This window comes from Mobula hypostoma, chromosome 17 (genome assembly GCF_963921235.1).
Source record: "Mobula hypostoma chromosome 17, sMobHyp1.1, whole genome shotgun sequence".
Classification (NCBI taxonomy): Eukaryota; Metazoa; Chordata; class Chondrichthyes; order Myliobatiformes; family Myliobatidae; genus Mobula; species Mobula hypostoma.
Genome location: NC_086113.1, coordinates 47,598,228 through 47,617,611, shown reverse-complemented (window position 1 = coordinate 47,617,611; position 19,384 = coordinate 47,598,228). Strand labels below are relative to the sequence as shown.

Below are 19,384 nucleotides of genomic sequence, written 5' to 3'. Positions count from 1 at the left end.
AGTTAGATATGGCCCTTGTGGCTACAGGGATCAGGGGGTATGGAGGGAAGGCTGGGTTCTGAGTTGGATGATCAGCCATGATCATAATAAATGGCGGTGCAGGCTCGAAGGGCCGAATGGCCTACTCCTGCACCTATTTTCTATGTTTCTATTTTGAGTTTGTAGCTTTGAATTTCCAGCATCTGCAGACTTTCTTGTGTTTGTAGCTGACTATATAATCAGTTTTAGTGATGTTGGTTGAGGACTAAACTTTGATCAGGATGCTGGAGAGAACATCTCTGTCATTCATCCGTGTACTTCACTGGACTTTTGTCACAGCTGCCTGAGAGGGAGACGTTGCTTCTTCACTTTAATACCTCATGCAAAAATCTTCGTGTTCCCTCAAATCCAAATGAAGCACCTGTCTGGACTTTGTGTTATGTCACTTCCTTCAAAGTCAAAAGTGCTACATCAGAGGCTTCTCGATATTGTTACAATAGCCCACTCCACGTCCTCTTAGTGTAATGAATTAAATTCAAGAAGTGAAGCAAATAAGCTAAACTTTATGTATGTTTCCAATTGTCTAAGGTACTCCTCTAAGAATGCAATCTTTAACTTCTATTATTTGCTGTAAAACTATTCTGCCGTGTTTTTTCTTCGCAGTGGAATTTCCCCAGTGCCATGCTCACAAGGAAGGCTGGGGCAGCCTTGGCCGTAGGCTGCACAGTAGTGGTGAAACCTGCTGAAGATACTCCCCTGTCTGCATTAGCACTGGCAGAGGTGAGTAAAGAAGATGACAGTCAGAGAAATTGATGTAACTACTTTGGTTTGTTTACTTGTCATGGTAGATGAACACTGATGAATCCCTCAGTCAGTCTCCTTTCCACAGAATACCTTGCTGTTACTAACTTTCCGAGAAATGTAGAACACAAAACAATTACATCTAATGGGATAGTTCCCTGTGTGTGGGGGGGAGGGGAAGGAAGTGTCTTTCAAAGTAAATTTTATTTTCAAAGTACGTATATGTCACCATATACACCCTGAGATTCATTTTCTTGTGGGCATACTCAACAGATCTATAGAATAGGAACCATAAAAGAATCAACAGAAGATCAACCAGAGTGCAGAAGACAACAAACTGTACAAATATAAATAAATAGCAAGGACATGAGATAGTCCTTAAAGTGAGATTGTAGGAACATTTCAGTGATTGGGCAAGTGAGTGCAGTTATCTTCTTTTAATCAAGAGCCTGGTGGTTGAGGGGTAATAACTGCTCTTGAACCTGGTGATGCGAGTCTTGAGGCTCCCGTACCCTCTACCACAGGGGTCCCCAACCTTTTGAGCACCGCCGACCGGTTTAATATTGACGATGTTCTTGCAGACTGGCCGACGGGGAGGGGGTTAGTGTTCAAGTTCAACAGTGCATGACAGGGAATGAGGAAAGGTGCAGCTGACTCATATCGTTTCATAATCACCAAATCACATCGTTTCCGCGCGTCCCGATAGCAGATGCTCGTGGCCCGGTGGTTGGGGACCACTGCTCTACCTGATGGCAGTAGTAAGAAGAGATAGAGAGAGCATGACTTGGGTGGTGGGGATCTCTGCTGATAGATGCTGCTTTCCTACAACAGTGTTTCATGTAGATACTTTACTATGACATTGTTTCATATGGATGAAATTGTTTCATAACTATTTAGGCAAATACCATTGGGCTCCAACACCAGTCATAATTTTGCAAGATAATGGAATTGTTTCCATATCAAATCATCCACTGTATTTGTCTGGCTTCTATCTAATGCCCTCTTGGAAAACTGTGAAATATCCCATATCTTCATCAAACTGCTCTACCAAAGACTTATCATTCTTCTTGGGGTATGCAAATAGATTATCTACTGCCTCAATATATGCAAATAACTGCTGTCTGTGCTTAAATAACCCCATTGTTAGATATTAGATATTTTGTGTATTCCTTCACAGATATTTGTACCAAATCCCTTTCAAGTTCCTGTCGTCTTGGTCATTAGAATACAAAGACATTTTAACTCTTTTGGTTATTTAATCTCAGGCTGGGGAATTGGTTTTGTTAAGCTTCTCTAATTTATCTTCAGGTCCTCAGTGGGGGATCTAACCAGGGTACAGCTCTCCAGTGCCTTACCAAAACTTCATGGAACCAATCATATTTGCCTGTAAAGTCTCCTGTAGGAGTTGTTAAATCCACTGAAGGATCGGGATACATACCCTCAGTTGGTAGCTACACAGTTCAATAAAACTGTCAGAAAGCCTCCTTGTGCTTGCACATTGGACTTGGTCCATCTTGCCAATTGTAGATAAATGCAAATATCTTTGCTAGCACTTTCACAGAAATATCAAAGTTTGTGCATAAACAAATTGTGAATAAAATTCTCTTTCAAATGTTTTTGTGAGAGAGAAAAAAAATCTTGGATTTTACAACCCAGGAAAGGTTTATTTACAGAATATTCAGGTTAAATAAGTTCTGTTTTTCATTTTGTCTGTTACAAAGGGGGAGCATTCGTACAGTTTCGGTGTTAACATTTCTTTAATGTTAATGCAGTGCACTGAAGTTTCCTGCCTTGCAGCTTGCAGATCAGGCTGGGATCCCTGCAGGCGTTTTCAATGTTGTTCCCTCCTCCAAGTCCAACACACCCGCTGTAGGAGGAGTGCTTTGTACTGATCCTCTTGTTGCTGCAATCTCTTTTACTGGTTCCACAGCTACTGGAAAGGTGAGTGTTTTCGTGCCTTATGGTGGATTGTTGTTCTGATGTATTCACCGTTATTTTACACATGAAGTTTTTGAGAAAAGGTCTTTTGGAAAATGTCAGTTTCTATTTGATCTGCATTGTGGTTTTATTTTATTGTTGGAACTGGTTGAACTGGTTTCAGAAATACACATTAAAATGTTGTAATTTTTAAATAAATCTTTTAACAACATAAATAAATAGTGCTACACTTGTTTCAACCAGTGTAATGTGTAATGTTTTTTATATATATATATATATGAAACAGGAAAGCTGGGGCAGACCTAAATAATGCACAAATCTTATGTTACTCTTGTTAATTATTACAAAGCTACTGAATCTATACACTAGGGCAACTTTTGAAATCTGTAATACAGGTACTAAACACAGCAGCAGATAAACTAAAGTAATCCATAGGACCTGCCAAATAACATTTTCAATCAAGGGATATGTGAGGTGGTACTTCAGTGATTTTTTTTTGTTCTGCTGTATGCAGTTCTAATATCACCGTTGTTCAAGCACAAGTATCGTAGAAATTTAAGGAATAAAAGGGGTCTTACTTCTCATCTCCTGCTCTTTATCATTACCGTTACATTTCAAGTTTTCTTCCGAGTGCTTTGTAAAACAATGGATTTTTTTTTTGTTTCCATTACCCATTTAGACAGAGTTCCAGACCTCCTTCCATCCACAAGTGAAAATGTTTTCCCAGTAAACTTTCTATCATTGCTCTTAAATCTAGCCCATGGTTATTAAATTCTCTGCAAGAAGAAGTAAATTATTCTTATTAATTCTGTCGGAACCTTTCTTCATTTTTATTATCTCAGTGCAGTTTTCCCTTGACCTCTAACGAAAACATGGCCAGCTTAACAACATTTTTTCTCCATAACAGAATTTCTGTAATGATGGTTTCATTTACCTAAATCTCCTCTGCACTATCGTTACTTCAAACACATCCTTCCTGTTCTGCAGTGACCAGAACTGTAAGCAGCACTCTAAATGTCACTAGTGATTGGGGGACCACTTTGTCGAGCACCTTCATTCCATCTGCGACAATCCCCGATCCCACATCTCTGTCCATGGACTCCTGTACTGTCAGAATGAGGCCACTCTCCGGTTGGAGGAGCAACACCTCATATTTCATCTAGGTAGCCTTCAATCTGATGGCATGAATATCGATTCCTCTAATTTTCCCCCCTCCCCCTTCCCTCCTCTTCCGTCTCTCACTCTGGCTTCCCTCTTACCTGTTCTCTTGTCCTCGTCTCGCCCAGGTGCCCCCCGTTCCCTTCCTCCCATTATTCTTTCTCCTCTCCTATCATACGACTTCTTCTCTGACCCTTTACATTTTCCACCTGTCACCTCCCAGCTTCTTATTTCATTCCCCACCCCCCCCCAAACCTGGCTTCACCTATCCTCTTCCAGATTGTACTCCTTCTTATTCCGGCTTCCTTCCCCCTTCCTTTCCAGTCCTGATGAGGGGTCTCAGCCTGAAGCGTTGACTGTTTATTCCCTTCCATAGATGCTGCCTGACTTGCTGAGTTCCTCCAGTACTTTGTGTGCATTACCTTGGACTTCCGGCATCTGCAGAATCTGCAGAAATCCTTGCACTTATATTCTGTTCATCACCAATATGGGAACTTTTCCCATTATCTTTACGGATTGGAGAACATGTACCCACCCTTAAGAATTCTGCTGCTTATTGTGTATTATCTCTTTTCGTTTACACACACAAAGTATTCATTTAATTCTTCTGATTGAATTTGCAACTCTACTGATTGACCAAGTCCATTTATATCATTTTACTATCTCCAATTTTCTTCCTCGCTTGACTACAGAATGAATTTATACTGTAAATTATCTACAAACTTCTTTTAGTTACAACTCCTACTTTTAAGTTTGGTTATTGATGCTACTAAAAAAAAGTACCAGGTGGCTTTCAAGTCACTAAATCAACTGTTGATCCTGGCTTCCTGCCACTGAGGTAATTTTGGATCCAACCAGAGACCTCAAGACTTGTCCCATCTCTCACTTTGCTCCCAATCAAAGCTCTATTTCCTCAGATTCTTGACTTTTTGTACACACATATTGGAAATATGGTCCAGATAAAATTACGAATATGCATTACATTTTGAGTTGCTGCAATTGACAATGGGCTTCTCTAGTTTAATGGGTGTTTTACTCCTTTGTCTAATCTATAAGACCATAAGAGATAGAAGCAGAATTAAGCTATTCAGCCCATCAAGTCTGCTCCGCCATTTCATCATGGCTGATCCATTCTCAGCCCCAATCTCCTGTCTTCTCCCCTGAACAAAGACTCTCAAGTACCTTTGCACCTTGGATTTTTGAATTTTCTGCCCAATTAGAAAATAGTCTGCTCCATTGTTCCTTCTTCCTCAGCGCATGACCATACACTTCCCGACACTGTATTCCATCTGCCACTTCTTTGGACTTTCTCTTAATCTGTCCAAGTCCTTCTGCAGTCTCCCTGTTTCCTTAACACTACCAGTCCTTCCACCTACCCTCATCTCGCCCACAAACTTGGCCACAAAGCCATCAATTCCATCATCCGAATCGTTAACGCATACTATAAAAAGAAGGGTCACAACACAGAACCATGCAGAACACCACTAGTCACTGGCAGCCAATCAGAAAAGGCTCCATTTATTCCCACTTTTTGCTTCCTGCCAATCAGCCAGTCTTTATCCATACTTGTATCTTTCCTGTAATACCACGGGTTCTTATCTTGTTAAGCAGCCTCATGTGTGGCACCTTGTCAAAGGCCTTCTGAAAATTCAAGTGCACAACATCCACCGATTCTCCTTTGTCTATTGTGCTTGTTATTTCTTTAAAGAATTCCAGCAGATTTATCAGTTAAGATTTTTCGTTAAGGAAACCATGCTGAATTTGGCATATTTTATCATGTGCCTCCAAGTATCCTGCGACCTCTCAACATCTTCACAACCACTGAAGTCAGGCTAACTGGCCTATAATCTCCTCCTAATTTCCTCCCTTCTTGAAGACTGGAGTGACATTTGCAATTTTTCAATCCTCTGGAACCATGCTAGAGGCTAGTGATCCTTGAAAGGTAATTATTAATGCCTCCACAATCTCTTCAACTACCTCTTTCAGAACTCTGGGGTGAAGTCCAGTTGACCTATTTACCTTTAGATCTTTCAGCTTCCCATGCACCTTCTTCCTAGTAACAGCCATTGCATTCCCTTCTACTGCTTGACATACTTGAACTTCTAGCACATTGCTAGTGTCTTCCACAGTGAAAACGGATGCAAAATACGTATTCAGTTTGTCCACCATGTCCTTATCCCCCATTACTACTACTACAGCGTCATTTTCCGATACCTACTCACTCTCACCTCTCTTTTACTCTTTATATAGCTGAAAAAAAATGCAGTGTTTATGTTTCATCTTTTCCCTCCTTATGGCATTTTTAGTTGCCTTCTGTTGGTTTTCAAAGCTTCCCAATCCTCAAACTTAACACTAAAATTTGCTCTGTTATATGCCCTCTCTTTTGTTCTTGTGTTGTTTTAGACCCTTGTCAGCCACAGTTGCATCATCCTCCCTTTAGAGTACTACTACTACTATTTTGGGATTTATCTACCTTGCGCTTTCCGAATTGCTCCCAGAAATTCTAGTCATTGCTGTTCGGCTAGTGACCCCTTCCAATCAGCTTTGGCCAGCTCCTCTCTCATGCCTCTATATTTGTCTTTACTCCACTATAATCTTCTCTTCTCAAATTGCAGGGTGAATTATATCATATTATGATCACTGCCTCCCGATCTACCTGCGTATTGAGATCCCCCCTGACTTTCATAACATTGTGTTTTTTGCATGTATTTCCTATGTCACCTCTTTCTCAGGATTTAATTTCATTTTTTACCAGCAGAGCCTCCCCACCCTTTCTGCTTACCTGCCTGTCCTTTTGATAAAATGTGTTTCCTTGGGTGCTAAGCTCCCAACTATGATCTTCTTTCAGCCACAATTTAGTGATGCCCAAGTCACACCTACCCATCTCTAATTACACTCAAGATCACCTTCCTTATTCCGTATACTGTGTGCATTCAAATATAACACCTACAGTCCTATATTCACCACCCTCTTTGATTTTGTCCCCGTGTTACACTGCAGTTCATCACGCTGACTGTACTTTTGCCCTATCAACTGCCCCATTCTCAGCCCTATCACTCTGGTTCCCATCACACTGCCAGATTTGTGTGAACCTTCCCCAACAGCTCTATCAAAACTGCCCAAAAGCATTTTGGTCCCCCTCGGGTTCAAGTGTAACCCATCCCTTTTTGTACAGGTCATTCCTTCCCAAGAAGCGATCCCAATGATCCAGGAATCTGAAGCTCTGTCCTCTTCACCAGTAAACAGATTACTGACAGTTTCAACATCTACAGAGTGGAACATTGATGCAAAAAAAATAGAATGAGAGTCAAGACAGAGTTGGGAATGATTCTTGTGCCTGACTGTAAACACATCAGCAATGTGATTGGGTGTATTGGTGGTAAGAGAGCGTGCTTGAATAAATTCTTATATGTGTGTGGGTATAAGCAAAAACTTATACAGGGCAGAAGTTTGAGATGAGTATTTCATGTCAATGCAGAACGTGTATGAGGTACAATTTGGAACCAACACAATGATAAACTCATCTGTTTGTTCCTTCTAAGCTATTACTCAGATTCTGTCATCAATTAAGACTTGGATAAGATTAAATATAAGAAAGAAACACCATTGATACCAATTTCAAAATGGCATCAGTAGCAGATCATTAGAGAGCCCGAAAAGGGTTTTCAAAAGCAATGGAACACGCAGGCCAGGCAGCTTCTAGTGAAAAGAGTGAAATTACTGACCATAATACTGGTCTTGGGATCAGAAGTCCCATCAGCAGCATTATGAAAAGATTGCGTGAGCAATTTACTGACCATTTCCAGAAGGGAATGTCCACTTGCAAGTGACAAAATAGAACCAACATCCAACATAAAATTGATTACAAGTGAAGTTTCATTAACGGTGACAAGCTTAGTCTCTGACAAGTTATCATTGAACCTTTCAGATCCTGCTACGTCATGCCTGTGATACTGTAAAGAAAGCTTCTATGGAGCTGGGTGGGCTGGCTCCCTTCATCGTTTTCAACAGTGCTGACTTGGATCTGGCTGTAGCTGGGGCAATAGCTTCTAAGTTCCGAAATTCTGGACAGGTGAGCAGCATGGTGCAGACAGAGGATGTTTCGAGAATGTTGCTGTTCATCTTTTAATGATTTAATAAGTTGTTTTGGATTCCATTGGACCATTTTATATTCCTGAATTAAAATTCGGGCTAAATACCTTGTTAAAATGTTTGAGACTTTGTTTCAAGGTACAATCCTGTTTTTTTAATATAATGCATTCTTTACCCAGTAAGTCGTGGTCACTTGGCTGCTGTCATAAATCACTGAATACTGCGACTTAGTGGGTGCAAGTTAAATAGCTCACTTCCAAATTATCCTTAATTTAGGTTTTTAAATATTTTTTTAAAACACAGATGTGTGACTAAGAGGGACTTTTACTGGAATTTATGCAGAACTTGTATCACAGAAAACGGGGCAGTCAGATCAGAAGATTTGTTTGTGGTATTGATACTCTACTTGTTGAAGTTTGACCTTCTGTTGATAAGTGAAAACCATTTTTAATGCCACTCGGTGGTGGCAAAGGTTCGACCCTTTGTGCACACCACTTCCTGAAACTTTGATAGAGTAGATTTGGGAGAATGTTTCCACTGGTGAATAGGAAACAAAAACTAAACCTGACAAATAGAAGATCGCCAAAGCATCCAATGCACTATCTGTAAAAAAGTACAGTTCTCACTTTATGCATCAGTCACCTCAGAATTCAAGGAATTAGTGTGGAAGTAAGACATTCTTAATCCCTGACTAAGAAGAGATGAATTAAAGATAAAGGAAAAATGGTTGAACAATATGCTAATAAATTCCAATGATGTGAGAAAGAGAGGACCTGTACGCAATGTAGAGCAGTTATAAATTTATTAACTTTCTGGCTAATTGTTTTTAATTGCCATAAAGCAGTAATATATAAAGAGCACTGAACCATTTCACTTTGAGTATTTGAGGTTATGTTTCATATTTTCAATAACTAACTTACTTTTATGTCATCCATTGCTATCTGGAATCTTGCATGTTTAAATAGTTATATTTTGCTGCTTTCAATTTGCGAATATAGACCTGTGTGTGCGCAAATCGGTTCCTGGTGCAGGAGGGAATCCACGATGCGTTTGTGGAGAAGATGGTGAAGGCGATGCATAGAGATTTGCGTGTTGGAAGTGGATTTGATGAACAGACTACACAGGGTCCTCTAATCAATGAAAGAGCAGTGGTAAAGGTAATACACAGTATGCTTTCAATCAAGGCGTATTTGAAAAACATATTTCAAACTCATTCTCTAGAAGATTTGCTAAAGATTTTCTTGTTATTCTGACAAAAGCTCTTAACAGAAATGAGTAACGGAGGTAACCATTTCTAAATTAAGTGACAACAAATTGCATTTTATAATGCATTTAACAGAATAAAATGCCTGGTGATACTTCAGTAGAGCATTAAAAAACAAAGTTTGGCCTTGAGTCACAAAAGCAGCTATTAGCAAGGTACCTCCCTATCTTGAGAGGAACTAAAGGGAATCTAATATTAACATCAAAATAGCTGAAACCAGGCCTCTAATGACAGGAAAGACTAAACATGGAGAACAGGAGTCTCCGCTGTAAGAAATTCCAAGGCCATTGAAAGAAGTGAATGGTTAAAAATTTTAAACTAGTGCAAACCTCTCTTTATTTCTGTTTCAGGTAGAAAATCAGATAAGTGATGCAGTGTCTCGTGGTGCCTGCGTTGTGACGGGGGGAAAGAGACATAGTCTTGGAGGAAGCTTCTTTGAACCAACTCTTCTTTCTAATGTGACAACAGACATGCTCTGTGCACAGGAGGAAACATTTGGTCCTTTGGCACCAGTTCTCAAGTAAGGAAACCTTTAATATCTTTATTTGAGATCTGTTGAAAACAAGATATTAGGAATATATTTTAAAACTATCTGCCTCAAGAGTGCAGAAGACCCTACCCTAGACTGAATCTTCTGCTCAGGTTGTAGGCTGGTGGTTTTCTTGCAACGAGGAGCCTGCTTGCCCGTGTCTTCCATTTTTATTTACACTGGAGCATCTGCCTGAGGTGCAGAAGGAAGCCACTAGGTGGCAGTCAAGCCTCAGAATATGACTATTCAGTGGTGTGTGAAACCCGAATGCCCATAAATTCAGCTGCACGGGCTTTCCTTGTCAGGATGCAAAGTAATTACAGCTTTCTATATCAAATGGGGACTCTGGAATCTCAGCAAGGATTTTCCTCTCATAAACAGGTCGACCTTCACTAATCTGACTGCCTATAATCCGGTTCCTTCGATAATCCAGCACTCCTCAGGTCCCAGTGGTGCTGGATTAGTGAAAGTCGACCTGACCTACACTTCTGTGGACGAGTCGTTTTCTAGATTCATCTGATGAAGATTGAAGTTCAAGTATCATTCAACCATAGATGAGTACCCATGAATACAGCCAAATGAAACAGCGTTCCTCTGGGGCCAGGGTACAAAATATTGTACTAACAGTTATACACAGCATATATATAAAAACCCAAGCCCCTGAGTGACATGTCCTGTAAACTGATGGTGACAGGTGTTGTTGCAAGAACAAGCAGTTCTCAGCAGTCTGCAGGTAAACTTGTGTACACACGCGTGCAGTCCAGCTTAGCTTCCACTGAGCAAACACGGGAGGGTAGCATTGACGGGAGGGGTTAGTCCCCAATCCTGCAGAGATGCCACGCCACACTGCGCCTCCCCACCTGCACTGTTGAAACAGGCAAGCCCTCGGCATGAGGCTCACTATGACCAATGCCACACAGCTCCCCCTGCCGTCGGTCTCCCCAGTAAACCAGTGAACTGGGCTTGCAGTGTTTTACACTGGCAATGTCCAACAGGGTCTTGCGATCGCAAGAAAAACATCTAGGACAGTCACTACGCACCACATTCACACAGCAACTCTGATGCCTTGCTGTAGCAGGCAGCCATACAGTCCAACTCCCAGCGGCGAGCATCTAGCTGGTGAGAGCAGAACTTGAAGTTCTTAATGTCCACTGTTGTTGTGCGATTGTTAATAAAATTTTAATCAAAGACAAAAATACCTTTGGTTGGGCTCGGAGAAGCTCCTGTGTCCGAGTACACTGCCATCTTACTGGAAATTGAAAGCATTTCTTGATCAAATTGCACATTGTTCCATAGAATGCCCTTTGCTGGTCACTTACTGCAGGTGAACCAGCTTTTCACAGCTGCTGCTTGTTGGAAACAGTGCTGAAGCAATTCTGAAGCAACTAACTCAGTTAGGGTCATTCCCTCTTCCCAGCCCGTTGGGGAGAGATCACACTGAGAATGGGATTCCTGTTTGGGAGAAAGGCCTTGCCTCAAAACCAATTCAGTAGCTCCTGATGCCTTAACACTACGGAACTTCCAAGAAACAGGCCAGCCATGCACAATGAACAGTTAATACACCTTCAGAAGAACTGAGGAAATTGGAGACATCTCATTGCCAACATGCCACGTGCAAAAATACTAAGTAGTTTAATTGAGATACAATGTTAAATCCATGCATTAAGAGGGTAAACGTAGAACAGCCATTGTAATGTATTATCAGTTGTAGTGTCAGATGTTTGCAACTGCATGGCCACTGGTGGCTGTAAACAAACTATAGTTGTGTTTATGTTGGGATTCAGTGAAGGAAAATTATTTTTTTTTTATGACAGCTCCATATGTTGTGTACTGTTATCACTTCAGTTACCCTAAAAGTAATCTGGTTATCAAGGAGATAAAGCAGTATTTTTGCAGCAGTTCAAGGGCTATGGATGCAAATTCATTAGCAAGTTTCAAAATTGGACTTTATTAATTTATTGAGATACGGTGCGGAATAGGCCCTTCCAGCCATGCCGCCCAGCAACGCCCGATTTAATCCGAGCCTAATCACAGGACAGTTTAAAATGACCAATTAACCTACCGACCGGTACATCTTTGGACAGCGGCAGAAAACGCACACTGTCGCGGGGAGAATGCACAAGCTGCTTGCAGGTAGCAGTGGAATATGCTAGTAGGAAAATGAAATTATATGCGAAATACAAAATGCTGTGGGAACTCAGCAAATCAGGTAGCATCTATGGAGGGGAATAAACAGTCGACATTTCTGGCCAAGATCCTTTATCAGAACTGGAAAGGAAAGGGGAGAGATGCCAGAATAAGATGGTGAGAGGAGGAGAAGTACTAGAAGCTGGTAGGTGATAGAAGGAAAAGGCAAAGGGCTGAAGGGGAAGGAATCTGATTGGACAGGACAGTGGACAACATGGGGAAAGGGGAAGGACGGAGGTGAGAAGGGAAGGAGTGAGAGAGGAGACAGAATGGAGAACAGAAAAAGAGAAGAAGTGGAGAAGTCACTGGAAGTTAGAGAAATCAATATTCATAGCAGCAGAGACCACAGAGAGGGAGCAGTGAGAGAGGGTCTCACTGAATTCCTGTCGAAGAGAAGACTTAAACTTCAGGCTGGATGCAGTTCAAAGAGACTTTGCAGTGGAGCAGCAGGTCATAGACCCGAGATTCTGCAGACGCTGGAAATCCCGACCAACACACAAAATGCTGGAGGATCTGAGCAGCTCGCGCAGCATCTGTGGAGGGGAACATACAGTCAAAGTCTTGGCCAAGACCCTTCATCAGGACTGGAAAGGAAGGGGGGAGAAGCCAGAATAAGAATGTGGGGGGGGGGGAGAGAGTAAAAGCTGGCAGGTGATAAGTGAAGCCAGGTGAGAGAGAAGATGTCTGGGTGGGGGGGGAATGAAATGATAAGCTGAGAGATGATAGATGGAAAAGATAAAGGGCTGAAGAAGAAGGAGAGGAGAGTGGACCATAGGAGAACTATTATCATAAAGTCTAGTGGAATTTGAGTAGACCATGATCATGAGTTCTATAATTATGGGAGTAAGATGCAAAAGTTAGTAGCACTAATTTATTAACTGTTTCAAAGAGGCACAGGCAGGGTGAATGGCCTCTTTCAGGATAGTGGGACATTATGGATTTGTGATGTTAATCTCTAGCATGTTTCTTTTTGTGTCTGTGCCCTCAATACCTCCCTGTGCAACTGGATCCTCGACTTCCTCACTTGCAGACCCCAGTCAGTTCAGAGTGGCAACAACATCTGCACGTTCTCCATCAACACAGGTGCACCCCAAGGCTGTGTGTCTTTAGCCTCCTGGCCTACCTACCACTGTGTGGCTAAGCACAGCTCCAATACCATATTCAAGTTTGCTGATGATGCCACTGTTGTAGGCCGAATCAGCATATAGGAGGGAGATTGAAAACCTGGCTGAGTGGTGTCACAACAACCACCTCTTACTCAGTATCAGAAGACCAAGGAGCCAATTATTGAATTCCGGAGAGGAAAACAGAGGTCTATGAGGCAGTCCCCATCAGAGGATCAGAGATGGAGAGGGTCAGCAGCTTTAAATTCCTCAGTGTTGTCATTTCAGAGGACCTGGGCCCAGCACTTAAGTAAGAAAGCACAGCAGCACCTCTACTTAGGAGTTTGCAAAGATTTGGCGTGACATCTAAAACTTTGTCAGATGTGTGGTAGAGAGCATTCTGACTGATTGCATCACAGCCTGGTATAGAAACACCAATGCCCTTTAACGGAAGAGCCTACAAAAAGTAGTGGATACAGCCCAGTCCATCATGGGTAAAGCCCTCCCCACCATTGAGCACATCTACACGGAGCACCATCGCAGGAAAGCCGCATCCTTCAGGGACGCCCACCGCTCAGGTCATGCTCTGTTCTTGCTGCTGCCATCAGGAAGAAAGTACAGGAGCCTCAGGACTCTCAGCACCAGGTTCAGGAATAGTTATTACCCCATCAGGATCTTGAACCAAAGGGGATAACATCACTTCCCTCATCACTGAAATGTTCCCACAACCTATGGACTCGCGTTAAAGGACTTTTCATCTCATATTCTTGATATTTATTGTTTATTTATTATAATTATTTACTTTTATATTTGCACAGTTGTCATTTGCACACTGGTTGGTGTGGGCTTTCATTGAGTCTACTATGGATCTATTGAGTTTGTCCACAAGAAAATGAATCTCAGGGTTGTATATGGTGACATAATATGTACTTTGATAATAAATTTGCTTTGAACTTTAGATGGCTGAATGCTTTGCAAATTTATGCATTACTTTGGGTTTAAAATAAAACATTTTTATTATTATAAAAGTTTGTTTTCTAGGCGGCAGTTTGGTGTAATTGAATTCAGAGTTGAAGGAAAGTTGTGGGCAAGTGTAATCATTTTCCTTAGCTCCATCATTGGCCAATGGCTTCTCTTACAAGATATAAGATCCTGTATTCTTAATTACAGGTTTAAAACTGAGGAAGAAGCAGTTGCCATTGCTAATGCTGCTAGTGTTGGTCTGGCTGGTGAGTCAATTTCAGTGTTGGCATTCTCTGTAATTAGAAATCATGCTGAACAATAACAATTGTACAGTTACACTTCTCATATTCAATTGTTTGCCAATTAACAGATATGTTAAGTTAATTGTAAAGGTTGTGATTTGTTTGATTCTGTTATCCTGAGCTAAAAGCTCTATAGTGATTTATAGAAATAAGTTTTTGAAACAGTGTATCACTGCTTTTAAAAGTTTTGTTATGTTCTGTGTCTCTTCCAGGTTACTTTTACTCAGAAGATCATGCTCAGATCTGGAGAGTTGCTGAGCAGCTTGAAGTTGGCATAGTTGGAGTTAACGAGGGGCTGTTATCCACCCCGGAGGCACCTTTCGGGGGCGTTAAACAGTCTGGACTTGGCAGAGAAGGCTCTAAATATGGTGTTGATGATTTTTTGGAAATCAAATACGTATGTTTTGGAGGTTTATAAACCAGTTGGGTAAATAGGGAAGTCACGTCAACAGTATTTCAATCAGTTAATTTACTTGAGCCTTTATGCAGAAAGTCTTTCCGTTGGCCATAACACAATAGATTATAATTAACATAGCACTTTTTTTAAAGCAAATAGGAATCATGCAGAAAATGTGTAGGAAAGTTTTTTGTATTTTAATTACTAGAAAGTTAAGGTATATTTTTCACACTGCTGAATCAAGTAATTCTGCTAAATATTGGTTTGCACTTTTTTTTGGAAATGTTTATGAATATTTTAGAAATTCAACAATTTACAATCATTGAGTAGGTTACCCATTAGGTATTTAAATAGTTTTTGAATTTTACTCTAAGCTTCAGTCTGCGTTGTTTTGAATTTTACCCTAAGCTTTAGTCTGCATTGTCTTGAATTTTACCCTAAGCTTTGGGTTACATTGTTTAAGATCTCGTTTTGATGACTTCTTACTTTTACAAAAAATGTGATAATGTTTTATAATCGTGCATTGAATTTAAAAATAATTAACTGCCAAAATGTTTTCATAGAATTGTAATTACTGTCATTTTAAATTATTTTATTTGCTGTGTCAAATATGTTTGCAGTTAATTTCCATAAGACATAGGAGCAGAATTAGGCCATTTGGCCATTCAGCATTAAGGTATTGCCAAAATCTCTAAGATATTAACTGCAACAAATTAGTCAATTAATATTTATGTTTGAACATAAACATAGAATAGTATGTTGTAGCCTTCACATTTTATGTGCAAATATAAATCTGATTTTAGAACAATTTGTGTAGTTATGATCTGTTCCTTATTTGACACTGAATTACGGACCTTGCCTACAAGAAAGAGAAGAAAAAATACTGAAGAGAAAGTACAAGAGAGTAAAAGATAAAGAATCAATATTGTTTAGGCTATGTTTGTTTCAGTGACTCCTGGATACTTGGGTTAGCCACTAATTGGTAATAGGTGCATTATTTGTATTAATTTAGTATTCTTATGCAAAATAACCTGCTTGGCAATGGCAAATCCCTAAAACCTAAACACACATTCAAGTTTTCTGTAGTGTAAACCTTAAGGCCTTTCCATCATTCAAGAGAAAAAGGAATGTGTATATTTTAACAAATACTGGATAATTCCCTGTAAAGGAATGTGAAGAACAAATCTAGGGAACATGGTATCCTCTGCTACTGGTCTAATTGTGTTCTATTTTGAACTTCTGCTGGTACTATTAGAACAGTTTTATGTTCATAATTCCTCCAAAGCAGCAGAAAATATTACCATGGTACACTGAGTAGTTCAGGCTAAAGAATTTGTAAATTTATTGACAACTAAACTGTACAGAAGCAAAATTAATTCGGGTTTGGGATCAACATAGAAAATCACTGGTGCATGAAATTTTCTTAATCACCTGTTACCTTGAGGGTGGACATTTTTTGTTCTGGAATTCTTTAAATGATGTATAATGCCATTGATGCAAGTATATTGGGAATCTGATTCCACTGGAACATGAAGGAACATTTAAAGCAGGAGGTGCTGAATTTACCAAAGCTATAATTTTTTCATATCAGGATACTGGAGGATAGAATGGTCAAAAGGCAATGAAGTGCATCTTATTCTGTAGATTAAATTACTTATCGTTCATCCAAATCCTCAAGGTAACTCATCCACAGCAAAAAGCATTTGGCCTGCCTTCTCCAAACACACAGTTCTAGGCCTGTGAGAGAATATGTAAACCTAACAAATTAATTAAATTTCTTCAACCTCCACATTTCTTCATGTAGTTTAAAAAGCCAACAGGAACAGATTCATACAATGACACGGAGTAATAAAAATGCTTCAGCAAGAGTAATGGAGTACTCACAGGGAAAATGCCCAAGATATCAGGCAAGAGAATGTCCTCTTCCCAACTCAGTCTCTCAAGTAGCCTATCATTGGCTGCTGGGGCTTGCTCCTCTAGAGGGAGTTGCAGGGAAACACAGAACTGAAGACACAGACATTTAAAGGGAGGCACTGGCAGTTCATTTGCCGCCAGTCAGATAAGCCTGCCGGTTGTTTATTTCTTTGACTTTTATTTTTGTACACTGTAGTTTAAAGATCCCATAACACTGTTGGAAGAGCATGGCAATCCATTATCCTGTTTAGTGTCTATAACCCAATGCATTAATCTCAGTGTCCAGTCCCTCCAGTTTAGAAGATATAAAAAGTAACTCATCCAGTTGTTTTGAGGGTGACACTTCCAGAAAATGCACAATATGTATCGGGAGTAGTTTCTCACTGGGGACAATTGCATAAATTCGGAGGGGAATTATTAATTGTTCCTCCAGCCTCAATTATGACAATTATACCAAATGAGGTTTCTAATTTGAATCAGTAATTCTTCCTACAGCTTTGTTTTTTTAGTTTTTCATCTGTATGTTGACCTGACCAATTGGTCAACAGGTTTTGCACAGGAAGATTCCTGAATATATGCTTTATAGCACAAATGGTTTTCATGGTTACAAACACAAAGAACTTTATTTTAGCTACATTTAATTTTGCAGCCTTAATGTTTATCATTAAATGCCTCATGAGGTTTTTCAAATGCACTTTATGTTTGCTAGACTGTAAACATTATCAAATGGTATTTCAATGTAAATAGAGAAAGCACTTATAGAGGTTTGATCCAGATCCCTTTATGTTGCCGCTGCTGACTTATCTCACATTTGCACACAGAACTAACAGAAATGGCTGGAATCACAAAGCTACAGGAAGCTGACATAAGTCTTTCAAGGGATACAATCTGGCAAACCATTCTGCAGTTAAGGATTGCTCATCGTAGTGAACCTAACCAAAATTTTCAACTTTTCCTTCAGACCTTCCATTAGTCTTTTCCAGAGTACACCAAAATTCTGCAGTTTAAAAAATGCTTTACTGTCTTTAGAATCATCCACTTTTTTTTCTTCCTCTGCTCTGTTGGGAAAAAAAAATGCTTCACCAATAAGCCTTCCAATTCAGCAAATTTATCTGTTTTTGGGATGATAATTTAAAGATACTCCATTTTTGAGTGAGCCATTCATACCAGCTTTAAAGTTCTCGGTCTCGATGGATTCTCTGCTAAACAGTATGTTCTGATCACTCTCAAACTCTGATTCCGATACCATTAGACTCGAATTGTGTTCGGTGCTTTTGTGTTTCACACCTAGAACAGAAAGACTGTACTCAATTTTATGATCTGGTATTAACGTCTGGACTGATTGTGCCTCACTTACATTATAGAGAAAAGAATTGCAATACAATTTTTCACACCAAGAGTACGCAAGGCATCTCATAGCCAATGAAATGTCTTTGTAGAGAGGTCACTGTCGTAATTCAGAAAATGTAGCAACCAATGATATAATGATATTGCTAATATGCTACAATAACAATATCCTGGAAAGGATCTGCTGGCATTGGAGAGCGTCCAGAGGTTTACAAGAATTGTCCCAGGAATGAAGGGGTTACCATGAGGAGCATTTGATGACTCTTAGACAGTACTCAATGGCATTTAGAAGAACGAGAGGGAGTCTCATTGAATCCTACCAAATATTGAAAGGCTAGATAGAGTGGATGTGGAGAGGATGTTTCCAACATTGGAAGAGTCTGGGAGTAGAGAACACAGCCTCAGAATAGAAGGGTGCCCCTTTAGAATGGTGATGAGGAGGGATGTTTTTAGCCAGAGTGTTGTGGATCTGTCGAATTTATCGTGTGGAGGTCAAGCCATTGGGTATATTTAAAGTAGATGTTGAAAGGTTCCTGATTATTAAGGGCATCAAAGGTTACGGGGAGAAGACAGTAGAATGAGGTTGGGAGGGAAAATAAATCAGCCGTGATCGATTGGTAGAGTGGACTCAATGGGGCGAATGTCCTAATTCTGCTCCTCTGTCTTATGGCTATGACTAATACTTACTAGTGATATTAGTTGTGGTGTGGGTTTTGCCAGGATACAAGGGAGAACTCTCCACCCCTCTTCAAGATGGCCCTAGGGGTGAGGGGGTGTAATTTATAGTTTCTAATGTTATTAGTTGTGACATGGGTTTTGCCAGGATACAAGGGAGAACTCGCCACCCCACTTCAAGATGGCCTTAGGGGTGAGGGGGTGTAATTTATAGTTTCTAATGATATTAGTTGTGACATGGGTTTTGCCAGGATACAACGGAGAACTCTCCACCCCTCTTCAAGATAGCCTGGGGGCATGTAATTTATAGTTTCTAATGATATTAGTTGTGAGGTTCGTTTTGCCAGGATACAAGGGAGAACTCTCCACCCCTCTTCAAGATGGCCCTAGGGGTGAGGGGGTGTAATTTATAGTTTCTAATGATATTAGTTGTGACATGGGTTTTGCCAGGATACAAAGGAGAATTCTCCATTCCTCTTCAAGATAGCCCTAGGGGTGAGGAGGCGTGACTTAAACTCAAATCCAAAGGATGATTCCCTTATCAGTGCACTGACCTTCCTACTGCAGTAGAGTATTTTCCCAGATTATATGCTTATGTCCCTGGACTGGGACTTGAAACTTAAGTGAAAATGCATGAGATCTGCCATATAACAACTGCCTGACATACTGAACCTCCATTGAGTTGGTAGGCATTGTGGCCTCCACTGGCAATAAAGCATAAGCTTTCTTCTAGTA

General features: G+C 40.4%; 2 protein-coding genes across 7 annotated transcripts in view; one reads left to right on the top strand and one right to left on the bottom strand.

Annotated features, from left to right (window-relative positions):
- The window catches only part of aldh5a1 (aldehyde dehydrogenase 5 family, member A1 (succinate-semialdehyde dehydrogenase)), a 31,898-nt gene extending 16,377 nt beyond the window's left edge, over window positions 1–15,521 (top strand). The window contains exons 4-10 of the mRNA XM_063069875.1: window positions 643–759; window positions 2,578–2,721; window positions 7,805–7,948; window positions 8,967–9,125; window positions 9,583–9,752; window positions 14,222–14,280; window positions 14,529–15,521. Coding sequence (XP_062925945.1) covers window positions 643–759; window positions 2,578–2,721; window positions 7,805–7,948; window positions 8,967–9,125; window positions 9,583–9,752; window positions 14,222–14,280; window positions 14,529–14,734 — 999 coding nt within the window. The 3' untranslated portion in view covers window positions 14,735–15,521. The remainder of the gene's footprint in view (window positions 1–642; window positions 760–2,577; window positions 2,722–7,804; window positions 7,949–8,966; window positions 9,126–9,582; window positions 9,753–14,221; window positions 14,281–14,528) is intronic.
- Window positions 15,522–15,635: 114 nt separating this feature from the next.
- The window catches only part of LOC134358007 (dyslexia-associated protein KIAA0319-like), a 79,515-nt gene continuing 75,766 nt past the window's right edge, over window positions 15,636–19,384 (bottom strand). For all 6 annotated transcript variants that reach the window (XM_063069873.1, XM_063069870.1, XM_063069871.1 and 3 more), the window contains 2 exons: window positions 17,795–17,914; window positions 15,636–17,685 (listed from right to left, as the gene is read on the bottom strand). In XM_063069873.1, coding sequence (XP_062925943.1) covers window positions 17,597–17,685; window positions 17,795–17,914 — 209 coding nt within the window. In that variant the 3' untranslated portion in view covers window positions 15,636–17,596. The remainder of the gene's footprint in view (window positions 17,686–17,794; window positions 17,915–19,384) is intronic.